This window comes from Phragmites australis, chromosome 13 (genome assembly GCF_958298935.1).
Source record: "Phragmites australis chromosome 13, lpPhrAust1.1, whole genome shotgun sequence".
Lineage (NCBI taxonomy): Eukaryota > Viridiplantae > Streptophyta > Magnoliopsida > Poales > Poaceae > Phragmites > Phragmites australis.
In genome coordinates, this window is record NC_084933.1 from 27,892,759 (window position 1) to 27,911,238 (window position 18,480).

An 18,480-nucleotide genomic window follows, 5' to 3' on the forward strand; every position below is an offset into this window, starting at 1 on the left:
TGTCTTTGTACGTACCATGCGTATATTACAACGTATCCAAAGAATATGCTTCTTGTTTATGGGCTTAGGAAAGATAAGTGGAAAAACTATCTTAATGCTGTGGATTAGGGCATTATTCTGTTAGAAGTTGCGGTCATCATGAGAGAGCATGGGATCAGATGATAAGGCCGAATCTTCAACTTATTATGGCAGCTGCAGCTTCAGAGAGTAACTACAATCATTGAGTGACTTTCTATCTGTATACTCCATTTGGAGGTCTAGTCAGCTTTGTTTGCAGCAGTTAGGAACTTTTAAGTAGTTAAGGTACTGCTTTTCCTGATGATAAAGTTTAGGGTCACCAGACAGCCTGCATTATTGGAAGATCATCTCTCAAAGATTTCAACTGATAAAGCATAACAAAGGGCAGTACATCAAACTATATTGCTGTTCTGATCTTGGTTCTGGAAATAGTTCCAAGGACCACAAGCAGAGACAAGACCAGTATCTGTACTTGAGTACTCTCCATGGCATCCAATGCATCTCCCAACAACTGATGTAGCCATCCACAATTAGTACCCAACCACAGTGTGGTAAACCAAACAAAGAACAAGCAAAATGTCAACCACACTTAGGTACTTCGAGAATCAATGAAGAGAGTACACATCAAAACAACAACCGCTACTCAATCAAAAGAGAAGCTCAAACCAGCAAAAAAAGGAGCCAAGTTAGATAGAACTTGGTCCAATGCTGCAATGCACATCAAATGTCTACCAAGTTACAAGTAGTAAGACACAGGAATAGCTTCTCTTAGACAGAGTAGAACCCCGACCAATTCGTGGGATATCTAGTCTGCTCTAACGATGCAACAAGTGAATACATGGTCAGGTTACTACACAAACACAATCAACAGAAAGCATTGTCGAGTGTACCACCAGGCAGCTTCCCGTGAAGATCCATACGTCATACGACAGCTATATTAGTGATGGATCCTCTGAGGATCCATCAGATCCTCTACACAGTTACCACAAGCTGATAAGCTGCAGTCTTGTTTACAGCATGCATCCTTGTTGAAGTACCTAACGAAGAGTGCTAAGAAGACTATAACTAGGACATGAGCTTCCTTCTGATCTGCCTTTTGGCAGATTAGAATGTAGTTGGATATGCCCCAGATGAAATTTACTGGGGAGGGAACCAATTGCTGCCATAGAGCTTATCGGTTGACCTTGGCATTGGCAAGCTGACATGGTCAACTTGTGCATGGTTTCTAGTACCATCATAAGCTGAAGAGGAACAGTTAGGTGTCGCTCCTTTATTCATGTTCTGTGGTGGAAGGAAGTAGTTTGCAACAGCTATAGTGTCATCAAGAACAGGAATATCACCTGTGAGAGTCCTGAATGCAAACTCAAGGCATGGGTCTGACCAGACATGTTGAAATAGAGATGACAGGGAAGATCCATGCATATAATCAGCTGTTTCACCTAGTCCAACTTGTTGTGGCAGAACAGGTGCCTCAGCTGGTGCATTTTGGCATACAACATTTTCTGAAGAGCATGGGACTGAGGCTCCTTGTATTTGATTGGGAACTGAATGGTCACTGTCTTCAAACTTTTCTGAAGAACTCGCGGTAGGTGCTCCATATTTCTTCTCAGGAAATACAGAGGAATTAGCCTTTCGCCTAGGTTTTTGAATTTGCTTTGGTTGTGAATGATTGGTGATGTCTGTCTGTGTGCTGATATGTCCATCTTTGGGCATATTATTTGCTTCCTGGCTAATCTTCAGTGCAGCTAAACGAGGTGATGATCGAAGAGGTGTAGAAATCCGTTTGTCAGCTTTAGTTTTGTGTTTCTTTTCCTTGGGTTTCTGTTCCACATTTGCTCCTTTTATAGCAATAGATTCAGCTCCCCATCGAGCGTGTTCTATGGAGCCTGACTGGATACTCTTGCCTTCTGAAGCTTCAACTCTATCAGCTTCTCCTTGGATTAGGTTTATACCAACAGAGTTTGACGATGGCGTATTTTCAGCATTCTGTCCACTTTCTGGATTTAGCAGAGCATCCTTCAGTGGCTTGGTACCTCCTACTGTTGGTCGACCATATTGATTAGATTCATCAGTGGTATCAAGTTGCGTATAATCTGGTGGTCTTCCTGTCTGAATTTTACAAAAACAAAGATCAACAGTTGGGGCAGGAACCATCAACTACGAAAGTGAAACAGCAACATACAAAAATCCTTCCAATTTTACTCAGCTATAATACAAAAATCAGAGAGCAAAAGCACCATTACAATTTAGTATGAAGCCTATGTCACCATAAGAAACACCATGACTTCAACTATCATGTATGTGCATGACTAGTACCCATCACACAGACTAGGTGCATATAGGGAATATGAAATTGATGCTTCCTAAAAATAAACTCCTTGTTGCTTTGCATCTACTTTGTCAATCCAATATTGTAGGTAACACAAGGTTTTCAAGATGAAATACAGATGTGGGTCAAAATTCGAAGAAACAACTTACATGATGAGATTGGTCCCCTGCAGTATGCAGGTCCACAGTTTTTCTCTTGTTTGGCAACATAACACATTGACTTATGTCTCCAGATTCAAGATAACGGTACACATCCTTAAGAGAGAGAAATTCATATTCATTGGTTGGATCAATATAGAACTGTACACCAAATGAATAGACCAGTTACAATTACAGAACAAAGGGCTATATAGAAAATAAGGCATCAGAATCAAACCATAAATACAGAGATGGCATGTTAGAAAAATAAGGTCAAAAGAAATTTATCAATTTTAAATATTTTCACAATTTAATCATGGGAATAACAATATACCGTGTCACCCTTGATTCTAGATCCATATCGATTCTTTCTCGGTCTGCATTCTTTCAACCAACCATCAGGCAACCCCTCTCCAGCAGGCTCATTCTTGCCATCAACCTAAGCAGGTAGCAATAAGTGGACATTTAAACAAAATTGTCAAATAGGAAGGCCAAATAAAAGAAAAACAAAAAGAAAAGGAGTTCTAAATGTACATACAATGGCAGCAGATGTTGCACTGACAATCTCACTTCGAGTTATAGGATGAGAGCCCTCACATGAATCCATAATTATGACCTGTTTGGATATGGCAAACCACAGGATATCCTGTTAGCACAGACACACTGAATAAAATTTGTCAAGTCGTGCAAGGAAACGACATATGTTAAGGGAATATGCATGGAGTTTACTGCAAAAAAAGGCTAAGCGTGATAAGTATTTATGCTTCCTTCTTTTATTGTATAGTTGTTTAATACCCGTTCCTATTTTCAATAAATGGGTTCTTGTATCCTTCAAGGCCACTCCCAATACAAGTGTCTTAGAGCAATGTCTATCTTATTCCACCTCATATAGACACTAGTGAAGAAATTATTTCTCCAATGCGAAGTTTCTTCCACATCTTAAAATATGTGTCAACATCCAAGTTTCAATTGGTCCACGTTTATTTGATGCTACATGCAGCACATGAACATGGACATTGAGAACCCCTAATGCATTTCTTAGCTTGTTTATTGTATTGGATATTGTGCCTAGCTTATGTCTTATGGAAGACACTAGCTTGATCTCTCTTCTCTTTAATTCTTTGCCAAATCATAAAAAATCATATGTGGCATGATCATTTAATGCCTAGGAAATAAGTCAAGGTGGAGCATTCGGAGTGGCCCAAGCATCCTTCATTTCTTTGATGAATGGCAGCACTCCTGCCGCAATTTCGAAGAAGAAAAAAAGCATTTATGCTCTTGCATGAAATGCACAACCTCATGTCTTGCTAAGAAAACAAATGGCAAAGGGGCCACGGCCATGGACCACTACTTAGAATTCACTACATGGTTCAAAATGAACCCGGGAAACTGAAATTGTTTTCGTCGACTCCGTGCCTTAATTCACATATTTAGCTACTTATGGAATGTGATAGTCTAAGCAAATCCTAGCGATGACTCATGACTGATGACCAAGTATGTCCGTGCTTTTTTAAAACGAACTATGCCCATGACAGCAGTGAGCTACCATCACACTAGAAATAGCTCATCTAACCTACCTAGCAACTTACTTTTGAAGACTAACTGCATAAAGTTCTAAACGAAAGCTCTAAATACCTAAGTGGGCCCAAAAAGAACCTAGGTGGAAGTTCATGGAATTCTTTCCTTTTGCTTAGTTCTTTTCTGACTATCCAAAGCATGGGGCTGCATCTGTAGCAAGCCATACAATTCAAGCATAAAATCCCAGTATTGAGCTATTTAGCTTACCCAGACTAGTTAACTGCTGGAGCAAGTCACACACAACCGTCAAAAACCTATCTTTTTGTACAGCCTCTGCATCCAGATCCAAAATCTCACACAGATCACCTAACCAAGCAGTACAGAAGCCACCAAATCAATCGCATGCTATGCTATCACCAAAAATCCTCCCATGTTCCTAACAATCCAAACGCTAGCTTTCCAAAACACAAAAAGGCCCAGTGGCACATAAAAAATTCAGCTAAAAAACAACTATTTCACACTTACTGATTGACTCAAATTAGCACCACGTGCCAGCAAGAAACGAGGCCGAGCAAGAAAGAACTCACCGGCTCGCGCTACGGACCGACTGCTACGCCCATGGAGCGGAGCTCGATTTCGCCAGCCGGGACAAGGAGAGGAAGAAGAGCAGGTGACACGGGAAGACGAAGAGGAGACGGCAGGCAAGGTAGTTGTATCTCCCACTGCTCCACGCCTCCGCCTCCACGCACTAGGAGGAAAGGCAGCAGCTTTCTTTTACCGGTGCCCACTGCCCAGTGCTTGATGCCGCCGCGAGCACGCGACTTTTGTCTGCTCTTGTGAATCTGTGATACGATGAGGTGGTGCGTGGTTGTGGTGTCATGTGTGTACTGTGACAGACTGACAGTGTCCTTGCAACATTTAGTCTCGTGCACTCTCTCTGATTGGAAGAAAATCTTGAATACCGCAACCGATCTTTTTTTTTCTTCCTTCGGCTTTGGTTTTTTGCTGGGTGCTAATCACGTAAATGAATCGATCATCAGGTTCCTCCAAAATCATTTTTGTTGTTGTTATGATTTCTAAAGGATGAAACTGCCCTTTGCGGATCTCTGCGTTGTTGCTTGGTGTGATTTCTTGAAGAAAATCTCCAATAATGTTGTAATGGAGGTTCGGAGCCAGCCGTTTCTTGCGCTACAGCGACTCAGTCATGTAGCAACTCTTCGGTTGCATTCCACCATACATCTCGAAGGTGAGGACCTTGAGATATGATGTCTCCATCCAGCTCGTCTCCTTGGCGCAATTTCGGACACCCTCCACCTCCAGTAGCATCAGCGCGTTCTCCTACGGAGATGAGGCCGGCGAGGGAGGCATGGGTCGTCCTAGCCTTCCACCGAGGCGGCGATTGTCCTTCTTGCCGTTGCCATGCACGATGGTCGGATCTGGACTATTGTTGGTGCATAGTCGTCCTCACGGTGTCCGGTGGGCTAAAGGAGTCATTTGCTGTCCTCGTCGTCCGTGCATATCCAGTTCGGATCCTTCCCTGTTGCGTCGCCCGAGGAAGGGTCTGTTCACATGCCCCCGTCTGTTGGCGCAGGCGTGGTGTGTCTGCTTTCAGCGCGTAGAAGTCTGTGGAGCACGACCCTATCGCGGTCTACCCTCCCGCACGTGATGCCCATCATAGTGCCTAAGACCCCATGCTAGAGGAACTCAATCGATGTGCCACCAAAAATATGGCCACGAGGTACTTGCTAACTCTCGATGCATTACTCTCGTATACTCGAGGCGTGCGCATCGTGTGACGCATGCGGTTCATTCCTCGGGTTCTGAGGCCCCCGCTCTCTCCATTGCTAGTGCCAGTCCAGTGTCCACCTCTCAAGAAAACTTGGGTCACCCCAGCAATGGCCCGCACTCGGTGGGCCGTGGTTGTCGATCCGCCATGCACTCTGCTCGGTGCTCCTCCTCTCTGCGTTTGGGCAGCCGGCTTCGTAGACGGGCCTATTGTCGGACGACCTACACCACGTCTTAGCAACAAGCGAACGATACTCTTGTGAACGCCTAAGTTGTTTTAGTCATCGCGGATGCTTCAACGGGCCACACGGTTGAGGCTGCGGTGACGACTTCCTTCCTCCAGAAGCTTTCTATGGAGATTCACACACCCCATGGAGACGTTGGCCTGTTGTTCTAACTGCTTCCCGTGCTCGGAACTTGCACCTCAAAGGAGTAAGCGGCTGGTTGCTTAGGCCAGCATCTCCTCGATCAGACCTGCCAAGAGAGGGGAGGCTCTGCTCATGCGGCACCTCGACCTGGCCAAGGACGACAAGGCCATTACGACATAAACTCACCAGGCATATGCAACGCTCTTTGATAAACCTCTGTCTGAAGAGCACCTATGGGCAATCAGGGAGCTCTTTACCGGCCATGGTCTGCCTGCGGAGGCCACCGCGCAAGCCACAGAGGCCCCAACTTGCTAGGTGCCTCCACGCAATGTTGTTGTTACCGCTTTCATGGATAATTTTATCATTCTCAGTTGGAATGTCCGCAGCCTCAACTTCAGGGCCCATCGCGACTTCGTTCGATCCATGATTACAGATCACAGTGCTTTTGTTTGTGTGCTTACTTGAGACTAAGCTTGATGTCGTTACTCTGTTTCTTGTTAATGAGATCTGCGGCCCCGTTGTTTCCGGCTTCTTCTTCTTGCCTGCCGCCGGCACTAGGGGTGGCATTATCGTTGCCTGTTGGTAACCTTTTTCTTTAATCGTTATACAAGTGCTTCATTACTCGATCAACGTCCTCATTTCTTCACCAACAGACGGCTCCTTTCACTTGACAGTTGTGTATGGCCCCAATGATGAGAGCCTTAAGGACTCCTTCCTCTCTGAACTTGCTAACATGCGCGCGCTAATACCTAGTCCTTGGCTAATTATTGGATATTTCAATATGATCGCTTCTTCTTCAGATAAGAACAACGCCAAGCTCAACAGACGGCCTATTGCATAGTTCCAACAGTTCATCACAGGAGAGGAGCTTGGGGATATTCATCTTGTTGGCTACCGATACACTTGGTCCAACGAGAGGGCCTCTCCCACGCCGATGAGGCTTGACAGAGTGCTAGCGTCCTCAGAATGTAACGACATGTTCCCAGACTGTCTCCTGCAAGCCTTGTCTTCCGATTGTTCGGACCACTACCCCCTCCTGCTATCTTCTTCAATGTACACACAGAGGCGCATACATTTTCACTTTGAGGCTTTCTGGACTAAATTGTCTGGCTTTCTTGATGCCGTCCAGAATGGCTGGGTGTTGTCGCCTGAGGAGCTGTCCAAGCCACAGCTCTCTAGGCTTGACATCTTGCTTCGACGTACTGCTAAAGCACCTTAACGTTGGAGCAGCGAATACATCGGCAGCATCAGGGATGAGTTGCTCATTGCATGGGAGCTTATTGCTCGTTTTGACGTCGGGGGTCTCTCAACTACAGAATCTGAGTTGCATAGGCACCTCAAGTTTCTTTGTTTGGGTTTGGCCTCCCTCGAGCGCTCAATTGCACACAACCGTTACGGGTTGGCGTAGCTCCAGGGGGGACACCAATTCTAGGCCCTTCCACTCCTTTGCCAATTTCCGGGTGTGCAAGAACACCATCTCTTCTTTAGCCATGCCGGAAGGCACGGTTTCCTCCCACAATGCTATGGCGTATGCGTTGCTCGGCCATTTCACTTCCATTCTTGGCATCACTCCTTCCAGACCTTTCTCCTTGGACCTGTCTGGACTCGACATCAATCCTCTCGACTTGCAGCTGCTCAATTCTCCTTTCGATGAGGAGGAGATTCTAGAGGCAATCTAGCAACTGTCGCTCAACAAGGCTCCAGGCCCCGAGGGTTTTATGGTGGAGTTCTACCGTGCTACCTGGCCTTCCATCAAGAATGGCGTGACCCTTGCCATCTGTGCATTCAACATCGGCGACCATAGGGGTCTCAATGGGCTCAACAACGCTCTCATCACGCTTCTACCGAAGAAGGAAGGGGCCACCTCGGCCCTGGATTTCTACCCTATTAGCCTTATTCACAGTGTTAGGAAGTTGATCACAAAAGCTTGGCTCTTCAGCTCGTGCCTCGGCTTAGCTCAATAATCACTAGCAGTCAAAGTGCGTTCATCGTTGGGCATTTCATTCATGACAACTTCAAATTAGTCCACTCCACTGCGAGGTTATTCAAGAAATCCAAGAGACCTAAGATTCTGTTCAAGTTGGACATCGCTAAGGCGTTTGATTCCATGAGCTGGGCTTTTCTCTTGGAGGTTATGCGAGCATGGGGCTTTGGTCACTGTTGGTGCTCCTGGATTGAGGCAATTCTTGGCTCCTCGTCCGCTGGCATTCTTCTAAACTCTATTTTAGGGTCATCTTTCTACCACGCGTGTGGGTTGAGTCAGGGAGACTCCTTGTCCTGTTCTTATTCATGATGATGATGGACACTCTTAATCGTTTGCTGACCAAGGCAAGAGAGGCATGAATCATCGAGTCCACGGGACATGCTTCAATTCGACATCGTTGTTCTCTACACGTTGATGACACAATGATCTTCATTTCACCAAAACTACAAGACATCCGAGCACATTTAGATATACTTCATTTCTTCGGTGAGGTTTCCGTGCTTAGAACTAATTTGGACGAATGCACGACCGTTCATATTTGCTACGACGATCATGACCTCAGAGTTATCAGCGAGAACCTCCCGTGTCAGCGGTAACCCTTCCCCATCTAATACTTGGGAGCGCCTCTCACGATCAGCCGGCTACGCAGACATCACCTCCAGCCTTTGGTGGACAGGGTAGCCGCTAAGTTACCAACCTGGCAGGCTAGGCTAATTTCAAAATCTGGCCATGCCACTTTGGTCAAAGTGGTGTTGTCCTCGACTCTTTTGCACACGATCATCTCCTTTCCTGTTCCTCCGTGGGTAATCAAGGAAATAGATAAGCTTCGGAGGGCCTTCTTATGGGCTGGTGACAAGGTGATGACCGGGGGTCGCAGCGCTCTGGCATGGCAACGAGTGTGCCGGCCACTGGTCTACGGAGGATTGGGAATTCAAGACATTCGGATTGTCGGCTTTGCTTTGTGCCTCCGATGGCTCTGGTGACAGCGCTCGGATCCCTCTAGGCCATGGGTGAACATTCCCCTAACTCATGAGCGTGAAGTCATTGCCCTTTTTTATGCTTCAACCATTTTTTAGATTGGCAATGGGGAATCAACTTTTTTTTGGACTGATGCGTGGTTGGAGGGTTGTTCTATCTGTCTGTTGGTGTCGGACCTCTTTGGTTGCATCACTCCTTCGCGCCTTAAGTCTAGAACGGTGAAGGACGCTTTGCGCAATTGCTCCTGGGTGCGAGACATCACGAGCCCCCTCTCTGTTGCCGCGATCACCCAGTTTCTGCACCTTTGGTCCAAACTAGGATCCGTTCACCTTGGTGACGAGCAGTATCGTGTGATATGAAGATGGCGCCCTTTAGGAAAGTACACGACAAGGTCTGCTTAACACCTCATGTTCCAAGGATCCATTCATTTCGAAGGTGCAAAATTACTATGGAAAGCGTGGGCGCCGGCAAAAGTAAAATTCTTTGCCTAGCTCGGCCTCCATGGCCGCTTATGGACCGTGGTTCGAAGGAAGCACCACGGGCTACAACCGATGATCCGTATTCGTTTTGCTTGAAACTTTCGGAAACGGTTGACCATCTGTTCTTACATTATTCCTTGGCTCGTGAAGTTTGGTGGTGTGTTATGTGGGTTCATGTTATTGCGGATGATCTTGTTCTTCTCGACTGGTGGGTTTATCCGGGGGTGTGTGGACGAGGAAGTCCGCAAAGACCTGGACTCACTCATACTCCTAACTTGTTGGCGCATCTGGTTGTCACGCAAACAACATTATCTTCAACGGCCGTCGCATCTCATCCGACTGCTTATTGGCCCTAATTTGGGAGGACGCCGAATGATAGTGTGATGCCGGCGCGATGAAACTATTCATCCTCTTAGCTAGGCTGCGTTGCTGGGAGTCGGTTTTTTAGCTAACGCCGATGTTCAGTCCTAGGGTTGTTTTCCTTTTGTATTAGTGTGATTGCGTGTTTTGTAGCTGCATGGCGTGGCAGCTTTGCTGCATTAAAACTACAGTAGTCTGGCAGTGCCAAGTGGAACAGCATTCACTCTCTCTACTTGCCTGACCGATTCTGCAGTTCAGGTCTAGCTCACATCAATCTCTGTACGGATGGAATATACCCATCGGTGATAGGAAGCCAGCCATCTTGGTTGCTCCAATTATTGGTCCCGTCCTCACAAAATCAACCAGCGATCTTCACGAACAGACAGACAAGTTACAATTCCAAATGCGGCAGAGGCAGATGGAATAAACAAGCAAGCTGATTAAAGCTAAACTGGGGGCTGTGAATTATGTCTTCCAGACGGATGAGAGACTCTAGTTTCTGAAGGGGAGCCGCAACGATCAAAAGGAGAGGAAGCGTCTTGGCAGACAGCTACCGGAAGGTAAGGAATCCTGCACTCTGTGACGACATGGTTAATCGAAAAAGATGTTGAGACGTCGACATGAGCGGATCGTTAGACCCCACTTTCCCTGTGCCACATGCTGGAACATTGAAAACGATGGATCGCACGTTCTTGGATGCTAGTACAGTACTCTAGGTTTTCATTTAAGCTGGCATCCCTTTCCATCTGAAACTCGAGCATTCAGAAACTTTAACAACACCAACTCTTCAGTTATGCAGCTGAAGGAGAAACGTTCACTGCAAGCTCACCAAACAAAGCCTACTGCTTCTTCTTTTTTAAAAAAACTCCTACAACTTTTTTTGAAAGATAAACAAAGCCCCTACTCGTCAGAAGCATCTCGATAGTCCGCACCCAGGATTCAGACTGCACCACAACCTGCAACGCTAGCCTGCAGCCTTCTAAAATCAAAAGCTTGTTGACACGAACGCGGAAAAAGTGCAAACTTCTCTCCGCGATAAGATCGAACTCGTGCATGTCAAGGCGCCCGAACACAAGCAGAACGCACCAATGCGCGAGGCCATGCCAGCCAGACGAGAAGATGCGCCATTGCGCCGGCCGATCCAACCACAAGCATGCGCATTGCGTAGCCAAGAACTGGCCCAAGCAGGCAAGAAAGTGACGGCATGTGCGGTAAAACCGGCGCTATACTGCACGTACCTGATCCGCCATGGGAAGGCGGCGGCGTGTGGGGGACGCGGAAGGCGAAAGCGGAGCCGAGACTTGGATTGGCGAGGGCGCTGCATGAGACGATGCTGAGGGGCGGAGGTCGGGGAGGGAGGCGGCTTCCGTAGCAGCTGAAGACGGCGACGGAGGAGATATCGAGGCCGCCGGGGCGGACGAGGGCCCACTGGAAACCGTCGTGGGCGCGGGCCCACTCGTCTGGCTCCTAACAGGTAATGCAGGGTGTCTTACCGGTCCGTTCTCGCAAAGACGCAATCTCGGCCGTCCAAAGCATTATCCAACGGTACACTGCGACCCAAGATTGGGTCGCGATTAATAATCGCGATCCGATCCTGGTCCCTAACGGATAATTGGACACATAGGGGGCTTCCTTCGCAAAACTTCCGTCCACCTGCCCCAACCAGAGCCATCTTAGCCGTTCGAGAGAGATCCAACGGTATTGGAGGCCCCTAGCCGGATCGTGATTACAATTATGGGGGGCGCTTGACGGAATAACTCAAACACAAAAGGGTTTCCTTAGCAAAACTTCCTTCCACCGCTTGGGTCGAGCCTAAATGGGCCGCACAGCATGGCCGGACGGTTCGCGAGGCCCGTGGTAGTTGTGGGCCACTACGACCCGTCCGGATCGGGCCACTTCACTGACATGTGGGGTGGAGTCATCGTGGCTGCCCTACCTGGCTTGTACTGGAAAGAGATCCTCCGACGAAACCACAAGTTAGCCGTGTGTCGGTGATGAGGTTACAGCAGGAAGCATGACCATCTGCATCATGAACACTGCCTGATAGGTACAACGACGACTGAAAAGTAAAAACAAAGAGAGAGATACTCATGAGCAAGAACACGTTGTTTCATTCGAGAAAAGAAAAGAACTGATTATTTTGTTATGTACAATACGATTTACATACCCGCGCCACTCCCACGTCCATGGAGCGGTACAGCAGAGCTGCTGCCCACATGGAATAAAAAACAGGGAGAACGGAAGAGGAAATTTCTCTCTCATATGTAGTATATTTGGCCGACATTGAGAAGGCTCTCGTGAGGAACATTGAATATTACACTGTTCTCCCTGCAGATCCTCCTCATGAAGGCATACATGTAGTCCACAGCAAGCCTCTTGACGATCCCTGAGTCTCTCCGTGCCCGCACGATGGTGTTCCCGAGGATGTGCACGACGCCGGCGTCCTTGCACCGGTTCAAGAACTCCAGCTCGTCGCCGACCGTGCTGGCCTGGCCTGAATACCTCAGCAGACTGCTCCCCCTGAGAGGTGACTGCGCAGGCACGATTGAGTCCTGCGATGAGTAGCTCAGGTCGCCATTGGAACACATTGTGTTGCAGGTTTTTTCAGTCAAGAATGCGTTGTTCATTGATTCAATGGTCCTCTGCTCTGGCACGCTGAACTCATCGTAGTCGGAATAGCCATCCATCATGCTCTCTAGTCGGACGAAGAATAGGATGCAGTCGAAGAGCATCTTTTCAAAGTCTTCGTCTCTCTTGTGGAGGTCTTTGTACCCGTACCTTGCAACACAACGGAACATGTGGAAGTTCTTTGGCCCAATTCTCCTCACCAGAAACCGTTCATCGGTTGGGACAGTGTAAACTGGAAGATACTTAACGCAGACGAAGACGACCACCGAGTGGATCGCAGGGAGGTTGGTGATGAAGTGGGAGAAGATATGTGGGACGCCGCTTGCCAGTTCGGTATACACAAATCCTATCCCTGGAACCCTGACCAGACCAAGGCTCGGACCAAGGCCGAGAATCCAGGCCATGGAAACCTTGCTGTGCATCTCAAATTCATACCGCTTCACGGTGCAAAAATGCCACACGTACATGATGATGAAGAAGACTGTTGCAATGACTAGCGGGACCCAACCACCTTGGTCGATCTTTAATATGCAGGCAGAGAAGTATGGAACCTCCACCATCAGCGAGAGCACGGTAAAGGTGACGACAAGGATCCAGTGGCTCTTCCATACAAGCAGCATTATTGGTACCATGAGGAATGTTGTGACAAGCATAACTATAACCACAGCAGTGCCTGCTCATACAACATGAAAGTGGAAATCAGGTGCTATCTGATGCAATATGCAGTGCAGGTCATATCATGAAAATTCAGTACCAGCTGTTCTCATTTCAGAATAATTTGGTTTTCAGAATAAATCTTACCATATGCATTTCCTATCTGGCTTTGATTCTTGAATCCAGCAGTGACAGCAATGCAAAGAATCAGAAGGACCCAATTGATGTCGGGGATGTAAATCTGCCCAAGGAATTTCTTTGAGGTGTGGACTACTTTTACACGTGGAAAACAACCGAGTGCAAGAGCTTGCTTTATTATCGAGTAGGTGGCAGATATAGTCGCTTGACTTGCAACTATGGCTGCAGCAGTTGCAATAACAAAGGCCGGCCAGTATATGGCGTCTGCAATGATCAAACATCTCACTATGAGCACCAAATTACAAAAAGCACTAGTACACAGGACGCACTATCAATAATGGGTTATGAACTATGCCAATGTGCACCCATCAGACATGATGTGGTGGCACAGACACCTGTCTTAATATTAGTGAATAGGATGGTAAGATGTTAGAGCTGAGGGGACCTGGAATGGAGCGATAAAAGGCGTCAGCCACATGATTCTTGTGAACAATTATATAGGCAGCCTGCCCTGTGTATGCCAGTAAAAGGCAAGGGAATACAATCAAGGTGAAAGCAATCTGCAAATAGATATATATTTACTTTAGCGAACACGTAATTACATAAAGCTATGACTACTCGAGTTTGAAGACATGTTACCTGAATCGCCAATACAGGAAAATGACAGAGATCAGCAAATAATGCTTCAGTTCCTGAATAGAAAAAAGAAGGTGCTTCCTGTTACAATGGATTTACTAGAGGTTGATGAAAAGGTAAGCTCTATCGCTACAAAGAATAAAGAGGTCCGACCTGTGATGCTAAGCATGATTCCTCCAAGAGAGGTCCAGCTGTCGGAATTCCCTCGTCGTCGGAAAAAACGGTATATATAGACTGGGTTGTATGCTTTTAACACGGAGCTATCATATTTGTGTATATTCACAGCTCCGACACTTCCAATTAGAATGAACCAGAGGAGAACTATTGGTGCAAAGAGCCATCCCACTTTATCGGTGCCATAGTGCTGCATGCTAAATAATCCAATCAAGATGACCACAGCGACAAGTACAACATCATCTGTTAGATTCAGAGGAAAGCAACGATCAAACAATTTTGCAATGTTAAATTATCGAAAAGATAGATTGAGATCTTGGAATCTTTGTACTGACACCGAAAGGGATTACTGATGCATGAGATTGTTTTCCTTCCATTGTTATAGTAAGAAAATGATTTTTCTTCCACCACCTCATGAATTAACAGTCAAGAAAATGATTTCTCTTCCATCGTTGAATTGTAAATAGTATTCAAGATAAGAATATTTACCAGTACTCATGTTTTTCTTTTGAATTTTTATTCCACCTGACGCAGAAAGAACTGCAGAAAAAAACAGAATCATAAACCAGGTTAAAAAATTCTATCGGATTAAGTCACAATAATATGATGCTTAATCCCTCAAAAAAAAATTATGATGCTTAGTTTTGCTTCAGAAAAGTGATGCTAAATACCGGATATGGCAGGAGTGAGGATTCCATCTCCAATGGCTGTACAAGTACCAATGAGAACAATGATAAGGAGGATGTTTCTTTTATATGCATGTGCCTCTATCCATCTCTTTATTTTTTCTGCAAGTGAATTCTCCTCATAAGTTTGTCGACTATACGTTGTTAGTTCTTCATCGGTCCTGTGTTGATTTGGTATGGTGTTGATCTTTGCATGCCGGCATAAGAGGGAATACAGAGCAAATGTGCCACCTGTGAAGAAAGAGTGATAAGCCAACATCTTACAAAGTATGCAAACAAGTTGGCAAGTGAAGAATCAGCAGGATTGCGCAAACAACAGTCAGATGGCAAAACTTTACAGTTCACACCTTGGCACATGAAATTCTAATTTGTAGAAATCATGCACCTAAGAGATCTGCAGTCAGTATATCCTTTCTTTTTTTTTTAAAGGGCACCAATCAGATTATAAGAAACACGATATTTGTTACATTCTGTGAGGATCAAGTATCTTACCTTGACCATTGTCATTTGCTCGCAAGACAACAAAAACATACTTCAGAAGCGGGATGAGAGTGAGGGTGTAAATAATCAAGGAAAGAGCTCCAATAACATCCTCATCTTCATCTACTCCTCGAGGAAAGACATTATAGAACACATACAAAGGTGATGTGCCCAAGTCACCAAAGACCACTCCAAGGCTCTGAAATGCGAGCCGTAATAACAAAACTGACGAGAATTTCTGCATGAAGAGAAACAGTCAATAGAAATTCTTGACTTAGCAATATATTTGCTTAAATCACAAACTAGCATTCTTCTTTTGGACTAAAGATTCTTCTGGTAAATTGGGGTAGAATGGGCTACCTGTTTTTCCAACTGAGATCTAAAATACTAAGGTTAGGAACAGCTTGACTTATCTCAACAAGAGCAATCTCTTTCAGGCTTATTCACTGAAATATTAGAAACCCTTTTTTTCTTTCTTAATGACTTCGCTCTTCACTTCATATCCAACTATTGATAGCTGGCCTACTTTCAAAGGATAGGTGCTAAGCATGAATAGGTGGGAAAAAACTCCTTTAGTTAGGAAAATGGTAACAATATCACTATGCGAACCAGTTTTATCCAATCAGGCACTACAAATGACAAATTACACGTTCATGCAGTAAAGTCCAATAGTCCACGTCGAAGTAGCACATTTGTTCTAAAACTTAGATGTTGTCAAAATACAAAGTGCACAATGAGATGGATTAGTCACATGCATACAGCAATCTTACACCTATTGTGGGTATGGTAACAAAACAAAATCAGCATGCAACTAATTCACGAAGAGAAATGTTAGACCTTTTCTCTGTACATATTCCTCAGCCTGCCTGCCTCCTCATCCATGGGCTGATCAAGGTTCTGATCTAGCTCCCACATGCTCCCCCCTTTTGTCACCTCACTCTCTGACAGCGACGCCATTGATCTCTTTTTTTCCTCAGCAACAGCTCCTCAAATCCTCACACCGACCCGTCCACTTCCAGTCTTCGCATCAACCAAAATGGAAATTCAGCCTACTAAAAAGCATTCAGACTCCAACAATATCAAGAAGAACTCTTGGATTCCCCGCTCAAATTCACTCTGCTCCCACCCAAATCTCCCCACTAAGCAGCTCTCCTTTCCCAGAAGAATCGTTTCCGCCGCTTTGGAATTTGCAAGAAACAAAGATGGAAATCTTTGGTCCAACAACGAGGCGCCGATAATCACAGCAAACCCACACACAGACCAAAATCACCACGTAGAAATGGGTCGCAGATTCCTAGTGCCACCACAAACCAATCTTTCCTCCCGAAGACCTCGCCAAGATCAAATTTTGACGCCGTGGGCGCCAAGGTTAACCCGAACCCCGCGACGGTCGAGCCCCAACTGGCGAAACACGACGGTTGCGACGGAACGGGCGAGAGCGGGGAGGAAGAAGACTTGAGGTGGAGACAGCGGCACCCAACCCAACGGAGCAAAAGGGGGCAAGAAATACTGCCAGGAGCAGCATGTGTCTGCACGCTGCGAGGAGAGGAGAGGAGGCAGGTGCGGCACCCACAAATTCGGTCAAGAATTAAATGACAAAAAGCTTTTGGATTTGGATACGAATGATTGCAAGTTTGCAACTATTACAGACAAGGAGAGGAAAACTGAAGAAGAAGATGAGACAGAGGGATGGAGCAAAGGATAGGTTCTGATGCTTCTTGCAGTTGCAGGAGCGAGCTTCTGGGCTCTGGACGAAGCGATGATGCTGACAGCTGACATGGCAAGTTACCGTCTCAGTGGTAATGTGGTTTTGATTTGATGCTTCTAGATAAATTATTTATATAATTAGTTCCTAATCTTTTTGGTGGTTTAGGGATCCAGATTTGTCACCTTCTGTGTTAAACTAGTACTACGTAGTACTTTGGCTTGCTTCTTGTTTGCTAGTAGTCCCGGGGTTGTTGCTTACTTGCAACTTGGAATATCTAAATGTTGTTTGATATTGTTGAGTTTTCAATGTGCTGGGGATTTTTCTTTAGTATCTCCAGTTCTAGATTGCCGTTGTCAGCCAATCGAGTTCTGTAGTAGTGAGTGGGATACCATTTGTTTACTTCAGTGATCTACGATCGAAATCCACCTTATTTTAATTGATCTTTACTATTTTTATATACACCTGATTTTATTGAAAGGAATTAAATATGGAGAAGATGAATTAAATAAAAAAATCCATAGAATTCCAGTAGGTATGTGCTAACAAATGTTTAAATTAGCAGAGCATCCGGCAAGGACAGCCTCGAATAAAACAATCACATCTGAAATTAACTATCATCTCGTACTTTAAGATAGACCTATGAAAACTTGGTTAGTGTCAAGACCTGAAACATACTGATAGGATTGTAAGAATCTTATTGTGCTTGTGCCATATATTATTCACAGAAAAGTACTACAATCATGTAAGACAGGACAAACCCACCCTATAGGGCGGCCACCCTAACCACCGGCACCCATTAGCACCTCCTCCTCTAGCGAGATCGTGAGAGCTTATGTGAATCCCGCCATCGGAAGCAACACAATAACGAACATTTGTTCTGTTCGTGAGAATGACGAAGAAGACATATCATAGGAGTATACCGATTCATTATGGGCTTGCCGCCTTTAGCTTGGAGTCTTGGATAATTGGATCAGAGTCTTGGACAATTAGGCTTGTCGGCTTGGAGATAGCCCAATCAGCAACCGAATCGTCGATCACATCCGGTCTTCCCATCTCTAAACGTTGTGCAGTGCGGGCAAAACAAAACATAACACTAGCTAGCAGCGGTGACTGTCAGACGACGAGCGGTCGGAGGCACGCAACGAGCCTCAAATCGGTGCGGCAGCAAGTCTTAATCACTTAATCCCCTAGCAGTATCAGCTTAATCATTTTCTATATCATCCATTTACCTTTTACACAATAATTTATGTGGTTGCAATATATGGATACAATATATTAAGATGTACTTGTATTTTTTATTTAGTTTGTCGCTCGAGTTCATCCTAGCTAAATTTTTTAGTTGCTAGTCAGATGTTATCCTCTGCATGTTGTGTGAGATTAGTTGCTAGTGGATGTTATTCTCTGCATGTTGTGTGATGCT

The 18,480-nt window shown here is 45.6% G+C and overlaps 2 protein-coding genes across 4 annotated transcripts; both read right to left on the bottom strand.

Moving 5' to 3' along the window:
• Positions 1 to 518: 518 nt before the first annotated feature.
• On the bottom strand, positions 519 to 11,233 carry LOC133888363 (uncharacterized). Of its 2 annotated transcripts, none has more exons than XM_062328568.1 (5): positions 11,195 to 11,233; positions 3,023 to 3,100; positions 2,819 to 2,923; positions 2,497 to 2,646; positions 519 to 2,127 (listed from the first exon to the last, which is right to left on the bottom strand). In XM_062328568.1, the coding sequence occupies exons 1-5, from the start codon at positions 11,204 to 11,206 to the stop codon at positions 1,156 to 1,158; spliced, it is 1,317 nt and encodes a 438-aa protein (XP_062184552.1). In that variant the 5' UTR covers positions 11,207 to 11,233; the 3' UTR covers positions 519 to 1,155. The 2 variants fall into 2 exon arrangements, with proteins under 2 accessions (XP_062184552.1, XP_062184553.1); XM_062328569.1 differs by lacking the exon at positions 11,195 to 11,233 and adding an exon at positions 4,590 to 4,822.
• Positions 11,234 to 11,862: 629 nt separating this feature from the next.
• LOC133888362 (probable potassium transporter 11) lies at positions 11,863 to 17,123 on the bottom strand. 2 transcript variants are annotated; one of them, XR_009903786.1, is made up of 10 exons: positions 16,190 to 17,123; positions 15,365 to 15,590; positions 14,858 to 15,103; positions 14,676 to 14,726; positions 14,166 to 14,429; positions 14,016 to 14,068; positions 13,822 to 13,936; positions 13,386 to 13,640; positions 12,124 to 13,257; positions 11,863 to 12,015 (listed from the first exon to the last, which is right to left on the bottom strand). XR_009903786.1 is itself a non-coding variant. In XM_062328567.1 (9 exons), exons 1-9 carry the CDS (start codon positions 16,307 to 16,309, stop codon positions 12,215 to 12,217), a joined length of 2,373 nt encoding a protein of 790 aa, XP_062184551.1. In that variant the 5' UTR covers positions 16,310 to 17,123; the 3' UTR covers positions 12,050 to 12,214. The 2 variants fall into 2 exon arrangements, 1 of the variants encoding a protein (XP_062184551.1); XM_062328567.1 differs by lacking the exon at positions 11,863 to 12,015 and having other exon boundaries at positions 12,050 to 13,257.
• Between the last annotated feature and the right edge of the window lie 1,357 nt (positions 17,124 to 18,480).

Excerpts from the sequence above, each read along its gene's own strand:
- LOC133888363 (XM_062328568.1), bottom strand. Across the intron at positions 2,924-3,022 it reads GTGCAACATCTGCTGCCATT|GTTGATGGCAAGAATGAGCC; the intron begins GTATGTACATTT and ends CTACCTGCTTAG. Across the intron at positions 2,128-2,496 it reads CAGGGGACCAATCTCATCAT|ACAGGAAGACCACCAGATTA; the intron begins GTAAGTTGTTTC and ends TGTAAAATTCAG.
- LOC133888362 (XM_062328567.1), bottom strand. The coding sequence starts at position 16,309 with ATGGCGTCGCTGTCAGAGAGTGAGGTGACAAAAGGGGGGAGCATGTGG. Across the intron at positions 14,430-14,675 it reads AAAGAAAAACATGAGTACTG|ATGATGTTGTACTTGTCGCT; the intron begins GTAAATATTCTT and ends TGAATCTAACAG. Across the intron at positions 14,069-14,165 it reads AATCATGCTTAGCATCACAG|GAACTGAAGCATTATTTGCT; the intron begins GTCGGACCTCTT and ends TTTTCTATTCAG.